This window comes from Armigeres subalbatus, chromosome 2 (genome assembly GCF_024139115.2).
Source record: "Armigeres subalbatus isolate Guangzhou_Male chromosome 2, GZ_Asu_2, whole genome shotgun sequence".
NCBI lineage: Eukaryota > Metazoa > Arthropoda > Insecta > Diptera > Culicidae > Armigeres > Armigeres subalbatus.
The window spans coordinates 193585091-193597403 of NC_085140.1; the positions used below are offsets into that span (position 1 = coordinate 193585091).

The 12313-nt window shown below is 43.2% G+C and overlaps 1 protein-coding gene across 3 annotated transcripts in view; it reads left to right on the top strand.

Moving 5' to 3' along the window:
- Positions 1–12313, top strand: part of LOC134211440 (methylcytosine dioxygenase TET) — a 470864-nt gene that overhangs the window by 51820 nt on the left and 406731 nt on the right. For all 3 annotated transcript variants that reach the window (XM_062688291.1, XM_062688293.1, XM_062688292.1), the window contains exon 3: positions 4382–4522. In XM_062688291.1, the coding sequence (XP_062544275.1) occupies positions 4382–4522 (141 nt within the window). The remainder of the gene's footprint in view (positions 1–4381; positions 4523–12313) is intronic.

The following is a 12313-nucleotide window of genomic DNA, read 5'->3' on the forward strand; positions in this document are numbered from 1 at the left end:
ACGTACAAAAAGTGTTACAAGGGGAGGGCCGGTGCATCAAGGCAGCATGTCATGACGTTGCTATGCTTGAAGTGATTTTTTACATTGATTCTGTAAACAACAGACATTTAATAAACGCCTATAATAGCAATATTTAAGGAGACTCCTCACAGAATCCAAATTTAAAAGTACTCGCGTTTCAAGGGCACACAACTCAATAAAGAAGCAACACACAACTGTCATTTTTATTATTTCAACTTTGCTGTGTCGCAGTATGCGTGAAAAATTAAAATAACAGTTGTGCGTTACTTCCGTATCGTGTGGTGGCACAATTATAAACGCGAGTACTTTAAAATTTGGATTCCGTGAAGAGTGTCCTTAACATTCGGCGACGAGGATGGGATAAGCAGTCGTATTTCTCTAAGTTCTTCAGGACTTCAATTTTCAAACTTGAACCAGGTGAAGCAGCGACCACGTATAAGGAAACAGCCGGCAAAATCACCATCCAAAATTTTGTGGAAGAATGTCATCGAAAACACTCAAATGGCCATTGTGTTAACGCAATCGCCAGAAACCAAAAGAAGCCTGTGAAGATGATTCCCAAAACCCCTTGTTGGAAGTGCGGGGAGCTTCACTTCATCTTTGACTAACCCATCATCAACCACAATTGCACTGAGAGTCACTGTCCGGGACATAAAGAAGGCTATTACCAACCACCGCGAAAAAGCCCGCACATCCAAACCGAACGAGAACTTGAAAACCAAGACTATCCACACGGTACTAAACAGCGGAAGCAAGCGAAAACTCGTTTCAGTTTGTCTTAACAGTGTCAGCATCAAGCTCCACCATAGTTCTGCATCCAACATCTCCGTCATCTCGGAGCAGACATGACATGGGACATCATCGGGAGCTAGCCAATCAAGCTATTGAAGAGCAAGCAGTCATAGCTTCCGGTGACGGTCTTAATTTCATTGCAGGACTCTGGACATCTCAATTGGTAACGTTACCAAGAGAAGACGAATCTTCGATGCAGACAACCCCGATTGGACGTGCTCGGCATTGAAACTATGGCTCTGTTCGATGATTGGACCTTACCAATAAGCAGCCTCGTAAGCAGAGCTTAACAAATTTAACTTCATGAAGTTACCTCGGTCCGAGTTTTGAAAAACATCGTATGATTGTTTAAAACATAGAATGACATAGTCAGACTACTACTTCATCGACTCATTCATTCGACTGTCACTGAGAGTGCTTACTATGTGCAGAAAATAAACATAAATAGCCTTGTTTATATTGACGTTTACCCTGAAAGTGGTTAAAAATCGGCCTCAGATCTGTGTGATACATTACTTCACTCATTTAGAACGTGTTCAGATTTAAAATAATTTATTTATAAATTTGTAGAATGTACATTACTATTCAATGATCAATATTCAACTTTTCGTCTATGAATGTGTCTGGAAGTGAGCAAACAAGTGAAAAAGGTGGATTTCACCGAGTAATTTCGATTATTTCACATTTTGCTCATGAGTGCGTTTCACAAACGACCTAACGAAACTGAGGAGTGACTTATGCAAGAATCCCCTGAAGAGTTTCAGAGCAAGTTGTGCGTTAAACACGAAGTTCGTCCAGTGCAACATCCGAAGCGACCCGTGGTCTATGTTGCAGTCCCGAAAATGGGAACGGCACAATTTCTGAAAGAAGCTCTCCAATTAGATCATCATCATTTGCCCAGCTACCAGGTTGCCGCTACCTCACATATTTCGATTTGCGAGTCAGGTTTGACGAGAGTTCAAGGAAGATTCTGACGGTAAATACTCACCGAGGACTTCCAAAATAATCATCTAGGAGTCAAATCGGCGCCAGAAGCGTTTCAGCGCATAATCGACAGCATGATTGCTGGAATTCCTGGAGTAAAACCTTACTTGGACGACATCCTCATCGCTGGTCAAATCAGAGAAGGCCACGAAGTCTAAAAGCAGTTCTGGAACGAGTACGTGAGTACGGTTTTTACTTGAAGTTCGAAAAGTGCCGTTTTGCCATGTCCGAAATGAAATTTCTCGAACGAATGGTCAAAGACGACAAATGACACCTCCTCAAGACGTTCAGTAGCTCCGGTTCTACCTTGGTGCAGTGAACTTCTACAGCTGGTTTATCAAGCAGATGGAGGAGCTTAGAGCACCAACTGGCCATCTGCTCAAGAAGGACGCCAGTTGGAATTGTATCTTGTTTTATTGTCTCAGTCGATTCTTTAGCTTATTTGAGGTCAACTTTCACAAAGAACCCATATTTATTGAAACCTCTGACTATTTTTAAAATCGAAAAAGTGCTGTTTTTTAAGATTGGCCCGATTTTGCATGAACATCCGGTAAAATTTTGAGGCCAGTTCACACGTGCAGCACTTCTTCGGTTTGTTTTTAATTTTAAAAATAGCTCGAGGCTTCAAAAAATATGGGTTTTTTGGGAAAGTTGACCTTAAATAAGCCAAAGAATCGATTGAACGAATAAAAAATTTTGACGGGAAAAGTCAATTGGCCACAAATTTTTCGAACGGTTCAAAGGAGATCATTGTTGCCAGCGACGCTTCCAAGTACGGACTGGGAGCCGTGATAATACATCGTTTTCCATCTGGATAAGTTAAGACGATCGTAAATGCATTCCGTTCACTGACGCACGCAGAGGTTGATTAGTCTGGTGGAGAAGAAGGTCCTGGCGCTGATAGTTGAGGTCACGAAATTTAACCAAATGCTGTACGGAAGACGGTGCAAACCGATCACTAACCTGTCCGCAAGATTTGGTTGCGAAAAAGCACAAAATGGAAAGTACAACTTCGACATCCAGCATGTATCAACAGCAAGTTTTGATCACACTAACGTCCTATCTCGGTTGATAACAAATTTTCTAATTTCAAAGATTCCTTGCGTAACCTATCAGTAACGTGGTACATGATAGTAGCTACTACACGGAAGGATTTCACGCTCTAAAAGATAACCGGGTTCCTTCTCAACGGCTGAAGAAACCCACCGATTCTACTGTGAAGAAATTTTATGCCAGCCGGACTCCAGCTGAAAGATAACTGTGTGATGTTCGGCGATCACCTTGAAGACCACTAGTTTTGCCGAATATACCATTTGGCTGAACAATCCAGAAACTCATCTGGCCTAAAATCATTCGGCTTAAAATGTCATTTGACTTACCGAGTCATTTGGCCGAATATGACTTGGAAATGAAGTGTTTGGCCGAATAAGTCATTTGTCGTTAGGCCGAAAGGGCCATTTGCTCGAAAAAGGCCATATGACCGAAAATGTTGTTTGGCCGAACAATATGACAAGAATCATTTGCCTAGCATGCTCCGATATTTCCGAGAATACGATGCAAATTTTGTAACTATGGTAGTATTAAAGCTAAAATTGCTTTAGAAATAATGCAACATAACGGGATCAAAAGTTAGCAACAAAATTACCTTTTTTTTTGTTGCTGACAAAATTTATCGGATCTTTGTCAGTATTATCTCTGACAAAAACAAAGCTTTGTCGTTGGTTCTCTTTTGTCACATTTTTTCTTCTTTATTAAAGAGGCTTTCAGCTCTTGGCTGGTTCACCTCTGAACTTTTTTTTTTTCTTTTGTCACATGTTTTACATGCGCATCCAAGAAAAATTGATTCTCTGGATATGAGCGCTCACCATCCTGCCTAGGACGTGTCATGCAAAGATCCTCGTGACGTTGGCATCCTCGAAGCCTTTGAGAATGAAGATTTGGCTGTTCTCAACGATGGTTCAGATTTTTTTCAACGGGCACTCCGCCACCTCTATTGATGTCACTGCGGCTATCAGGTCTGGCTTTTTTTCTTGAGCAATATATGGCTGAAAATGTCGTTAGACCGAACAGTCGAATAGGTAATTTGGCCTAAAATGAAGTTTCGCCGAAATGGTCGTATGACAAAAAAGACCGTGTTTGTCCGAAAATTTCAATTAGTCGAACAGGCTAAATGCCCGAAAATGTTGTTCGGCCGATTAGCGATTTGTCGATTCCTTTAAGTGCAGACTGAAGAAGTTGAGTGAGGGAGGAAGGTCATCAAGTTCCGAACATCTCCAGACATTCCTCCCCGTGTACCGAGCGACGACCAACAAGAACTCATCCCACACGATGATGTCTCCAGCAATGTAATCAGCGACATGAAGCAATTCGTCGTGTTTTCCAGTCAGATGTCCTGGGCGTGAACAACGAACGCAATGGATCCGTCAACTACAACGTGCTGTGGAGCTTGGGGACGCCACAAAGGGGGTCTAACATTGTCCAATTTTGCGTTACGTAATTTGTGATCAGTTCCTAATAACAAGTCTCTTTCCTTGGTGTCGAAATTATTTCTAACAGGTTTCTAATTTTTCTCCAAACCCACTAGACCAAGAAAAAGCGCAAACGCTGCGGTGAATGCGTTGGCTGCTCGCGCAAGGACAACTGCGGAGACTGTGCGCCCTGTCGGAACGACAAGAGCCATCAGATCTGCAAAACTCGTCGGTGTGAAAAGCTAACCGAGAAGAAGGTAAGTCGGAGCACTGCTTAGTTTTCGTTCAACTGTTGCAAATTTTGTTCAATGAGAAACAAAATTGGAAGAGAGTGGGGGAGATCGATAGAACTAAAAACTTATAGTGCCAATTCGTCGTTCATTGCACTTCTTTCTTACTGTAATGATTCAAGCATTTTAGCTTTCAATTCAACTTAGTTATTAAATCATTCGATATATAATGCGCCTTTATTGAACGACAAGTTCCTTCGCTCAATAAGATTCCTATTATTGTCTTTATTGATTTGATATATCGTGCAAAATTTTGGTCAGCAAAATTAAAAACGGTTTCTTATGGACTCTTAGTACTGAGTCTTCCTTACTCAAATATCCAAAGATTGCCCTAAGCTCACTAAATATATATAGATTATTTACCAACCTGCGATACCCAATGCCCTACTCCCCAATTTAACATAAAGATGGTGATTCTTTGAGCATTTTGAGTTATAATTGTCTACGTCAGCTGTTTTCTACTAATCCCCATCAACAACCCAGCAGTTGTTTACGCTTTGATGCTGGAGACTTTTTATCATTTTTCCTCTAGTTAACTAATGGTAACTGTACCAGTTTTGGCCATGTTCCTAATTTGGCCAGTTCCTCGCATAACTCCTAAAATAAAGCGATTTCCGAGAGTTTTATTAGCTGTAACGGGAGATACATCTCTTACGCATCTTCGCTGTGGAAAATAAATAGTTTTAGGAAAATATGTTAGCCAAATTAGGCACAAAGGTGGCCAAAACTGGTACTTTTACCCTATTTGCACTACAAACAACAAACATCGGTAACTAAGAACGAACGTTTAGAACTTGGCAGATTTGTGCCGAAAACGACAAACCGAAAGCGAAATTTCATTCATTCATTTTCTTTCTCTAAGAGAGAAGAGAGAGACACTCAGCAAATATATTCAGGCCAAATATTGTGGATTTGGCGAAGATTCACCTTATGCTTATAATGACTGGAGCAGTGCAACAATCTAATGTCACCAAAACATAGCTTCCCTGCGGTTTCATTCCAGGGGTTAATCAGAATGTAAGCAACATCATCAACAATTCTTTATTCCCATGGAATCAATATTCAAGCAACTCCTAACAATATGTCCTTTGTCTTTAACAGAGTTTGTTACTAACGCACGTGCCTCACAGCAATCCTTAATCAGAACCCAAACACAATATGACGAGAATCATTCCCCTTGCATGTTAAAATATTTCCGAGAATACGATGCTAATTTTGGTAGAATCTCGAATATTTCCATAAAATCAGAAATTATGTTAGCATAAACCGAAAATTGCTGTAGAGATAATGTAAAATAACGGGATGAAAAGTTAGCAACAAAATTGTCTTCTTTTTTTGTTGCTGACAAAATTGATCGGATCTTTGTCAGTATTATCTCCGACAGAAACAAAGCTTTGTCGTTGGATCTCTTTTGTCACATGTTTCGCATGCGCATCCAAGAAAAAATGATTCTCTGGATAAGAGCGCTCACCATCCTGCCTAGGACGTGTCATGCGAAGATCCTCGTGGAGTTGGCATCCTCGAAGCCTTCGAGAATGGAGACTTGGCTGTTCCCAACTATAGTTCCGCTACTTTCTTCAACGGGCACTCCGGCAACTCTATTGACGTCACTGCAGCTATCAGGTCTGTCTTACCGTTTTTAAAAGTAGGAGGCAAATACCGACCTTCAGGGGAGCAATCGCTGCCCCACCCTTGCTTCTGCCCATGCATCCTCTTCCAATTTAACCAAACGCCCACGCAGACTGATGCGGAATTCGCTATAAACTAACGTCCCGACCTCTTTCTCCTACTTTATCCGAGTGGTCTTGGACATTGCTTGCGTCACGATTCTACATACCAGCTGTCTACCCAGGCGCCAAGCCCTCAGATACTGGTCTAAGGAGACTCTAAGACCTGTTGAAACTAGAAGAAAGGCCCTCCGCGATCTCAGGAGACTTCCACCTGACCATCCGTTAAACCTACGTGTTCTTGTGATATGTAAAGAGAAACATCGACAGTGTCAGATGACTATCAAAGACGCTCAAAGGAAGCAGTAGAAGGATTTCCTCGATTCGGCCAATTTCTCACAAACATCTGGAGGAAGGTCAATTCACTTAGCGGGAAAAAAGGTCTTCCCCCATTCACCTCGATGTAGCAGATCGTAAAGTCTGGCATTCGCCGGAAGTCGCCGATGCCCTCGGTGATTATTTTGTGACACTAAGCCCACCAGACGGCTATGCTCCGGAATTTAAAAGGCCAATCGATCGAGGAAAGTTTACCTTAGAGAATTTTTGGATCCCCCAGATTGACAGCATGCTATTATCAATCAGCCTTCCTTGTTCGTGGAGCTAACTCTTCCTCTATCTAGAAGCAACAGAAAATTCTTGTGGCCTGATGAAATTGGGCACCCAATGCTAAAGCGTCAGTCCTTCCAGGTAAAACACTATTCTTAAACCTCATCAATAAGATTTGGGATCAGAAAACTTTCCTGGACGGTTCCAGAAGATGCTTAGTAATTCCGATTCCGAATCCCAATGCTCCTGGTTGGGATTCCTCTAGGTTCGGACCGATTTCTCTAACATCGCGTGCGTGCAGACGCTGGAGGAGGACGAGAGGCTAAGGAACTAACTCGCATTTTGTCAGTCTAAAGGTGCTCCAAAGTGCTTTTGAGGAAAGAAAACATGCGGTTCCCGTCGCCGTGAATATCTTAATGGCGTTTAACTGCACCTGGACCCCTCTAGTGCGTTGGCATGTCAAAAAGCGGAGTTTTATTTTCTGGCTTTCTAATAATCAGGATTTTCGGCTTTCAGTCACATGGAAATGTTGGTAACTTTGAATCATTGCCAACGTTTTGATCCGAAAGTCAGAATCTTCATCAGGACTTCTGGCTTTCATACGGAACTTTTTCTCCGACCGGTAATTCCTGGTGCTTATGGGCAACTTAGATTCCAGGACATACCGGGAGGCAGCAGGTGTCTCACTAGGATCTGTTCTGGCGGTAACTCTGCTCTTTCCGCGAGCTGCCCCGGAACATTTTAATCTTCGTCTATGCCGACAAAATCTTGTTTGTGGTTGTCGGGAAAACACCAGAATCAGAACCTGAGCAGCTGTTGACATCCGAAGGACTACGTCTGTGGGTTTCACAAGTCTGCCGGAAAAGGGCTCGTGGTGCATACATGTCCATGGACGACACTGCTTTTCCGATTCCAGTATGAACAAATATGCAATCCCCTATCGTAAGCTCATCAATGTTTTCGGGTCTCTATTGATCAAGGGATGACTTGCATTCACCAGTCAACTGCTATATGGTACCGAGCTGACATGCCCAACACATCGGGAGCTGATCAACACCCTATCTCTGGTCTTCAACAATTACCTTCGTAAAATCTTCGGACTTCTTCCCTCAAAACACACCGAGGTGTCCTGCACTGTGTACCGCATTCGCTCCTGCAACGACCGGAGATGATGATTCCTCTCCTTACATCATGAGACCGGATTCTGTACACGGTGATCAGTGTTTGTGTCCCTGCAGTCCACTGGCATGGAGCGATGCGCTGGCACTCCTCCCTTTACACTGCAAACAGCTCCATCTTGCAGCGATTTGAAAGGGAAAAAGATGGCGATGTCCTACGTAGATCAATAGCAGAACTAATACGCCGACGGGTCTCTTCCACATCACGGTATCGGAATAGGAGTATCGAGAAACGACCAGGCGGTATCGATCAGCCTTCCGTCCCAAAACAGCGTGTTCTCAGCCGCGACTGATCCTGCCAGACTCAGCTACTGGGATCGCGGCCCTGCAGAGTGACCACCCGAAACACCCCTTGATCCGGCAAAAATGCCATGTATCACCATCATTGCTTTGGTCCCGGGGCACAGTGGAATTTCGGGACACACAGCCGCCAATCTGTTGGCTGGGATAGGGTCAAGTTTTTATTACCTCCCCTTTTACTACCTCCGTGCCCTAAGTGGACCTAAAATGATAGATCAAAAAATTTATTCAAGTAAGACTGGGATTACCAATGGACGAGACCCAGTAATACGCAATTGCGAAAGATCAAAAGGACAATTGCCTCAAAATCTTAAGGAGCAGCAAGGTTGCGAGGTTCGAAGCTTGTACACATGTACGAAATTCAGCGTACCAGTTATGGAGGGCGTAAGATAGCTAATCGTTAATGGACGTGTGCATCAATCTAGATCAATTAGATGGCCTCTGGAACCTAGATCCGTACACATCACCGTTAAGGAATGGAATTTAATCCAGTGACGTCACCAAGGTCCTTACCATACTCGGCCTTATTTGTAACTAGATTAAGTTTACTTTTTTTCTCAATCTTCCGTGTCCACAGTTTCTGTTGAGATTCCTTGGTTAGGTTGGAACTTGGAGCGGTATTCGGTACTCCTTCCGCCGGCAGTTGTCCGGATGACCACTGCCTAGCCTTGACAGGTAAAGGAACTGGGGTGTCAAAAGTTGTCCGACAATATTTGTAGTGAAATGAGTTCAATTTTAAGAGACACACATGACACTAGGCCGAAGCACACATCATCACCAACCAGTTAAATAACCCACTAACGAATTTAATGAAACGATAAAATCTTAACCCTCGATGCAAAAGCATTCATTTGGATCGCCAAATTTCGACAATGTCAATGCACTCTCCAGTTTTCTAACCGGGAGCAGACAGACACACAGCAAAAAAAAACTCGCAGATCATGATCCTTCGTGTGCGCGATTATTACAATAAACGAGAGCCCGACGACCAATTTTCAACCGTCAAAATATTTACGAGCGCCCTCTTTCGGCGTTCCGTTCTTTTAACCCTTTTGTTGTTCACTGCGCTGCTTGGACTCGGGCGGCTGACGAAAGGAACATGTGTTTTTTCTTTCGAACTATTCCGACCTATGAGAGAGCGCGCGCGCGAAGGTGAACCGGCCGGCAGGTTGTAGCTTCTTCGTTTACTTTCTTCGACGCGACGGTTTGTTTACATTTGCAAAAACGGTGTTCAGCTGGTCCCAGTTTTGCTTCCTGCCTGCCGCTGCCTTCCACAACAATCGACGCCGAAAGACGTGTGGCACGCGAGTTTTGATAATAACGACGATGATGATATTGCGGAAAAAGGGGTTCACCGGTAAGCCGCCGCCCCTCCATGCGTCGAAGTGGGTGCGAGCCGGCGATGGAGAACCCAGTGCAATGTAAACAAACCTGCAGATGTTACTGCCGCATTCGACTCGGTGCCCTGCAAATCGTTGGGTAGCTGTAAAAAAATATATATTGATTTTTTATTAACTACCCTCTCGATTAAAAATCGTTCATAATATATTTTATTGATTTTCCGATACGGCCGCACGCGCGATAAGCGACCATAAATTTTGCGCTTATTATGCTAAACACCTTTTGGACTTCGGCGGAACGCTGTTTACACCGGCAGGCGATAAGATGGAAAGGTGTGTTTGTTTCGGTATTTGAACACCCGCACTTTCGCTGTGGTGGTGTCGACCTCTGACGCCCCCAAGCGCCAACTGCCGTAGTAGAGTTGTGACAGTTGGCTCCATGACAATCTTTAATTTCAAATTTTTTATGCGGCGAATATCCTGTTTGCCTTGGCTGTACCTCCGTCAAGCCGCAACGCAAGTGCACTCGTTCTGCTGCGAGCATTAACTCCGTTTAATTTCATACACCATATGTGCTGCGAACCAATTTTTCGCCCCGCTTCCTCCGAGCTCCTCGGCCTGGTATACTGTCAGAGAACAGTCGAAGGCGGCGGCGGTGATACGGAAACGAGATTAACCGTCAATAACAAACAAAAATGGCGAAGCGGCGCGTCCACTCACTGAAGAAGTAATAAAAGAATCGAATCCAAGAAAAATAATAATACAAACTGCGTAGGTATCAGTCAGCTGTTCAAACTTTGTTTCGATTTCCGATGAAATCCCAATGGGAGTGGAGTAGGGCTGAATCGAGGAAAGGGAAAAAACTTTTCAATCAATAGAAGTGAAATCTCAGGTAGAAGAAGGTCCTTTTCAAGGGATAGGAAGTTATTATTTTTCTCAGCGTATTGTGCCGTGGCAAGCAATCTGCTGTCTGAGTTTAGAATCATGATGATGATGATGATGATATTGAAGGAATTGTCATGTTCAACTTTTTCTCTTCATTCTACGAAGATTGGTAGCAGAGGATACGAAGTGCTGTGGATGGGAAGCATCTGCTACTTTCCCATTGAATTTGACACGAAGCGGACTCGGTTGTCATGCTGGATGTCACTTTGAGAAGCGTGCAGTAATGTGATTGTGTGTCGATGACAGACAATAAAAGGATGGGAAATATCTTATCCAAAAGATTCGGAAACTTCTGATTGTGGTGAAAATCTCTGAAAATTTAAGAAGATGTTGTTGGAACATTCCTGATATCAACATGGCTCATAGAAACAGAATTCTGGTAGATCTTAGATACCTACATGACCATATATGTATATCGAAGTCTTGATTCGACATTGGAAACTGGAAGGAACACCTCAAAGGTGAGGCGATGCGGAAAAAGTTCTTAAATGTGGCTAAAATTATTATAACGACACTGTCTAGTACTTCGGTGAGGATACTGACCACTATACTATCGAGGAAGTTGATTTAGTCAATCGTTTTAGACCGTTTTAACAAGCGTACTGTTTTCGCTAGTGTTGTAGTTTTTAAACGCTGCTAGTCTTAAACCCATAAACCAAGCCCAAGACCTATTTGCACATCACTAAATATGCATTTGCATCCCTAATCCCTACCCCAAACGGATCTACCGCCCAGCTACTGACGTTCTCCATCAATGGCTTAAACAGCGGACAGTGTTGCGCAAATTATCCAATCAATTAATTGCAGTGTGCTCGTCCGCCTCTCTTTCGCTACGGCGACCAAAGCCTACAATTTGAGTTTTTATTATGTTCATGCTGTCAATTGAGTTAATGAATTGCACGAACACAGTTGACGGCTAATTGAGCCCTTTTCGGTTCGTGAAAAGAGGTTAGCCATCGATTGCGTCACGGAATGGACACCTCTCTCCCCGGACCAGACATGGTTCCATTCACGTGATATTCGATTCGATTCGGAAATGACATCCCATACCAGTCTACGTACCTGCTTCCCTCGAATATTTACGCAATCCAACACACTCTGAAACGCCCTTTCTAGGTGAAACCGCGATGGAGGACTTTTTTTTGAAATTCGAAACTTTTGCTGAAGCCAGGGCGCGACAATGTCACACACCTGTCCAATTTTGACGTCTGGCTGTCATAACTTATTTGATGAGCCAGGTACGATAGGGCGAATGTCGCAAACTCACAGTAGCTAGCTGTTGATTGAATATCAATCAACGGACAGAACAAAAAAATTATCATCAATTTTTCACTTCACAATTTCAACGCAGATGGCACCTGGTGTCGTAATTTGAATTTGTATGGGTTTTAGGCGAGTGCCAAGAAAAAGAATCGAAAAGTGCTGCCAAACCAATCAGAACTTAATTCAATCCAAGCAGGCTTGGAACTTTGTTCGATTCAAGTTTGCGACGAAGTTTTTTTCGCGCAAACCCTGAACCGAATTTCATTCTGCCTATTTCGAATCGCATATCGAGCGAAAAGCATAAAAAATTGCGGACAGCGGGAGTGGGCTAAACTTCAGTGACAAACAAACGAATGCTCGGGGAAGTTGTTTGTCGTTTATATCTCTTTCTTTGCGTATGTTTCATTCTTTCTCTTGATTTATTCCAGCTTTGAGCGCACTCAATTCGAACGAACAGGA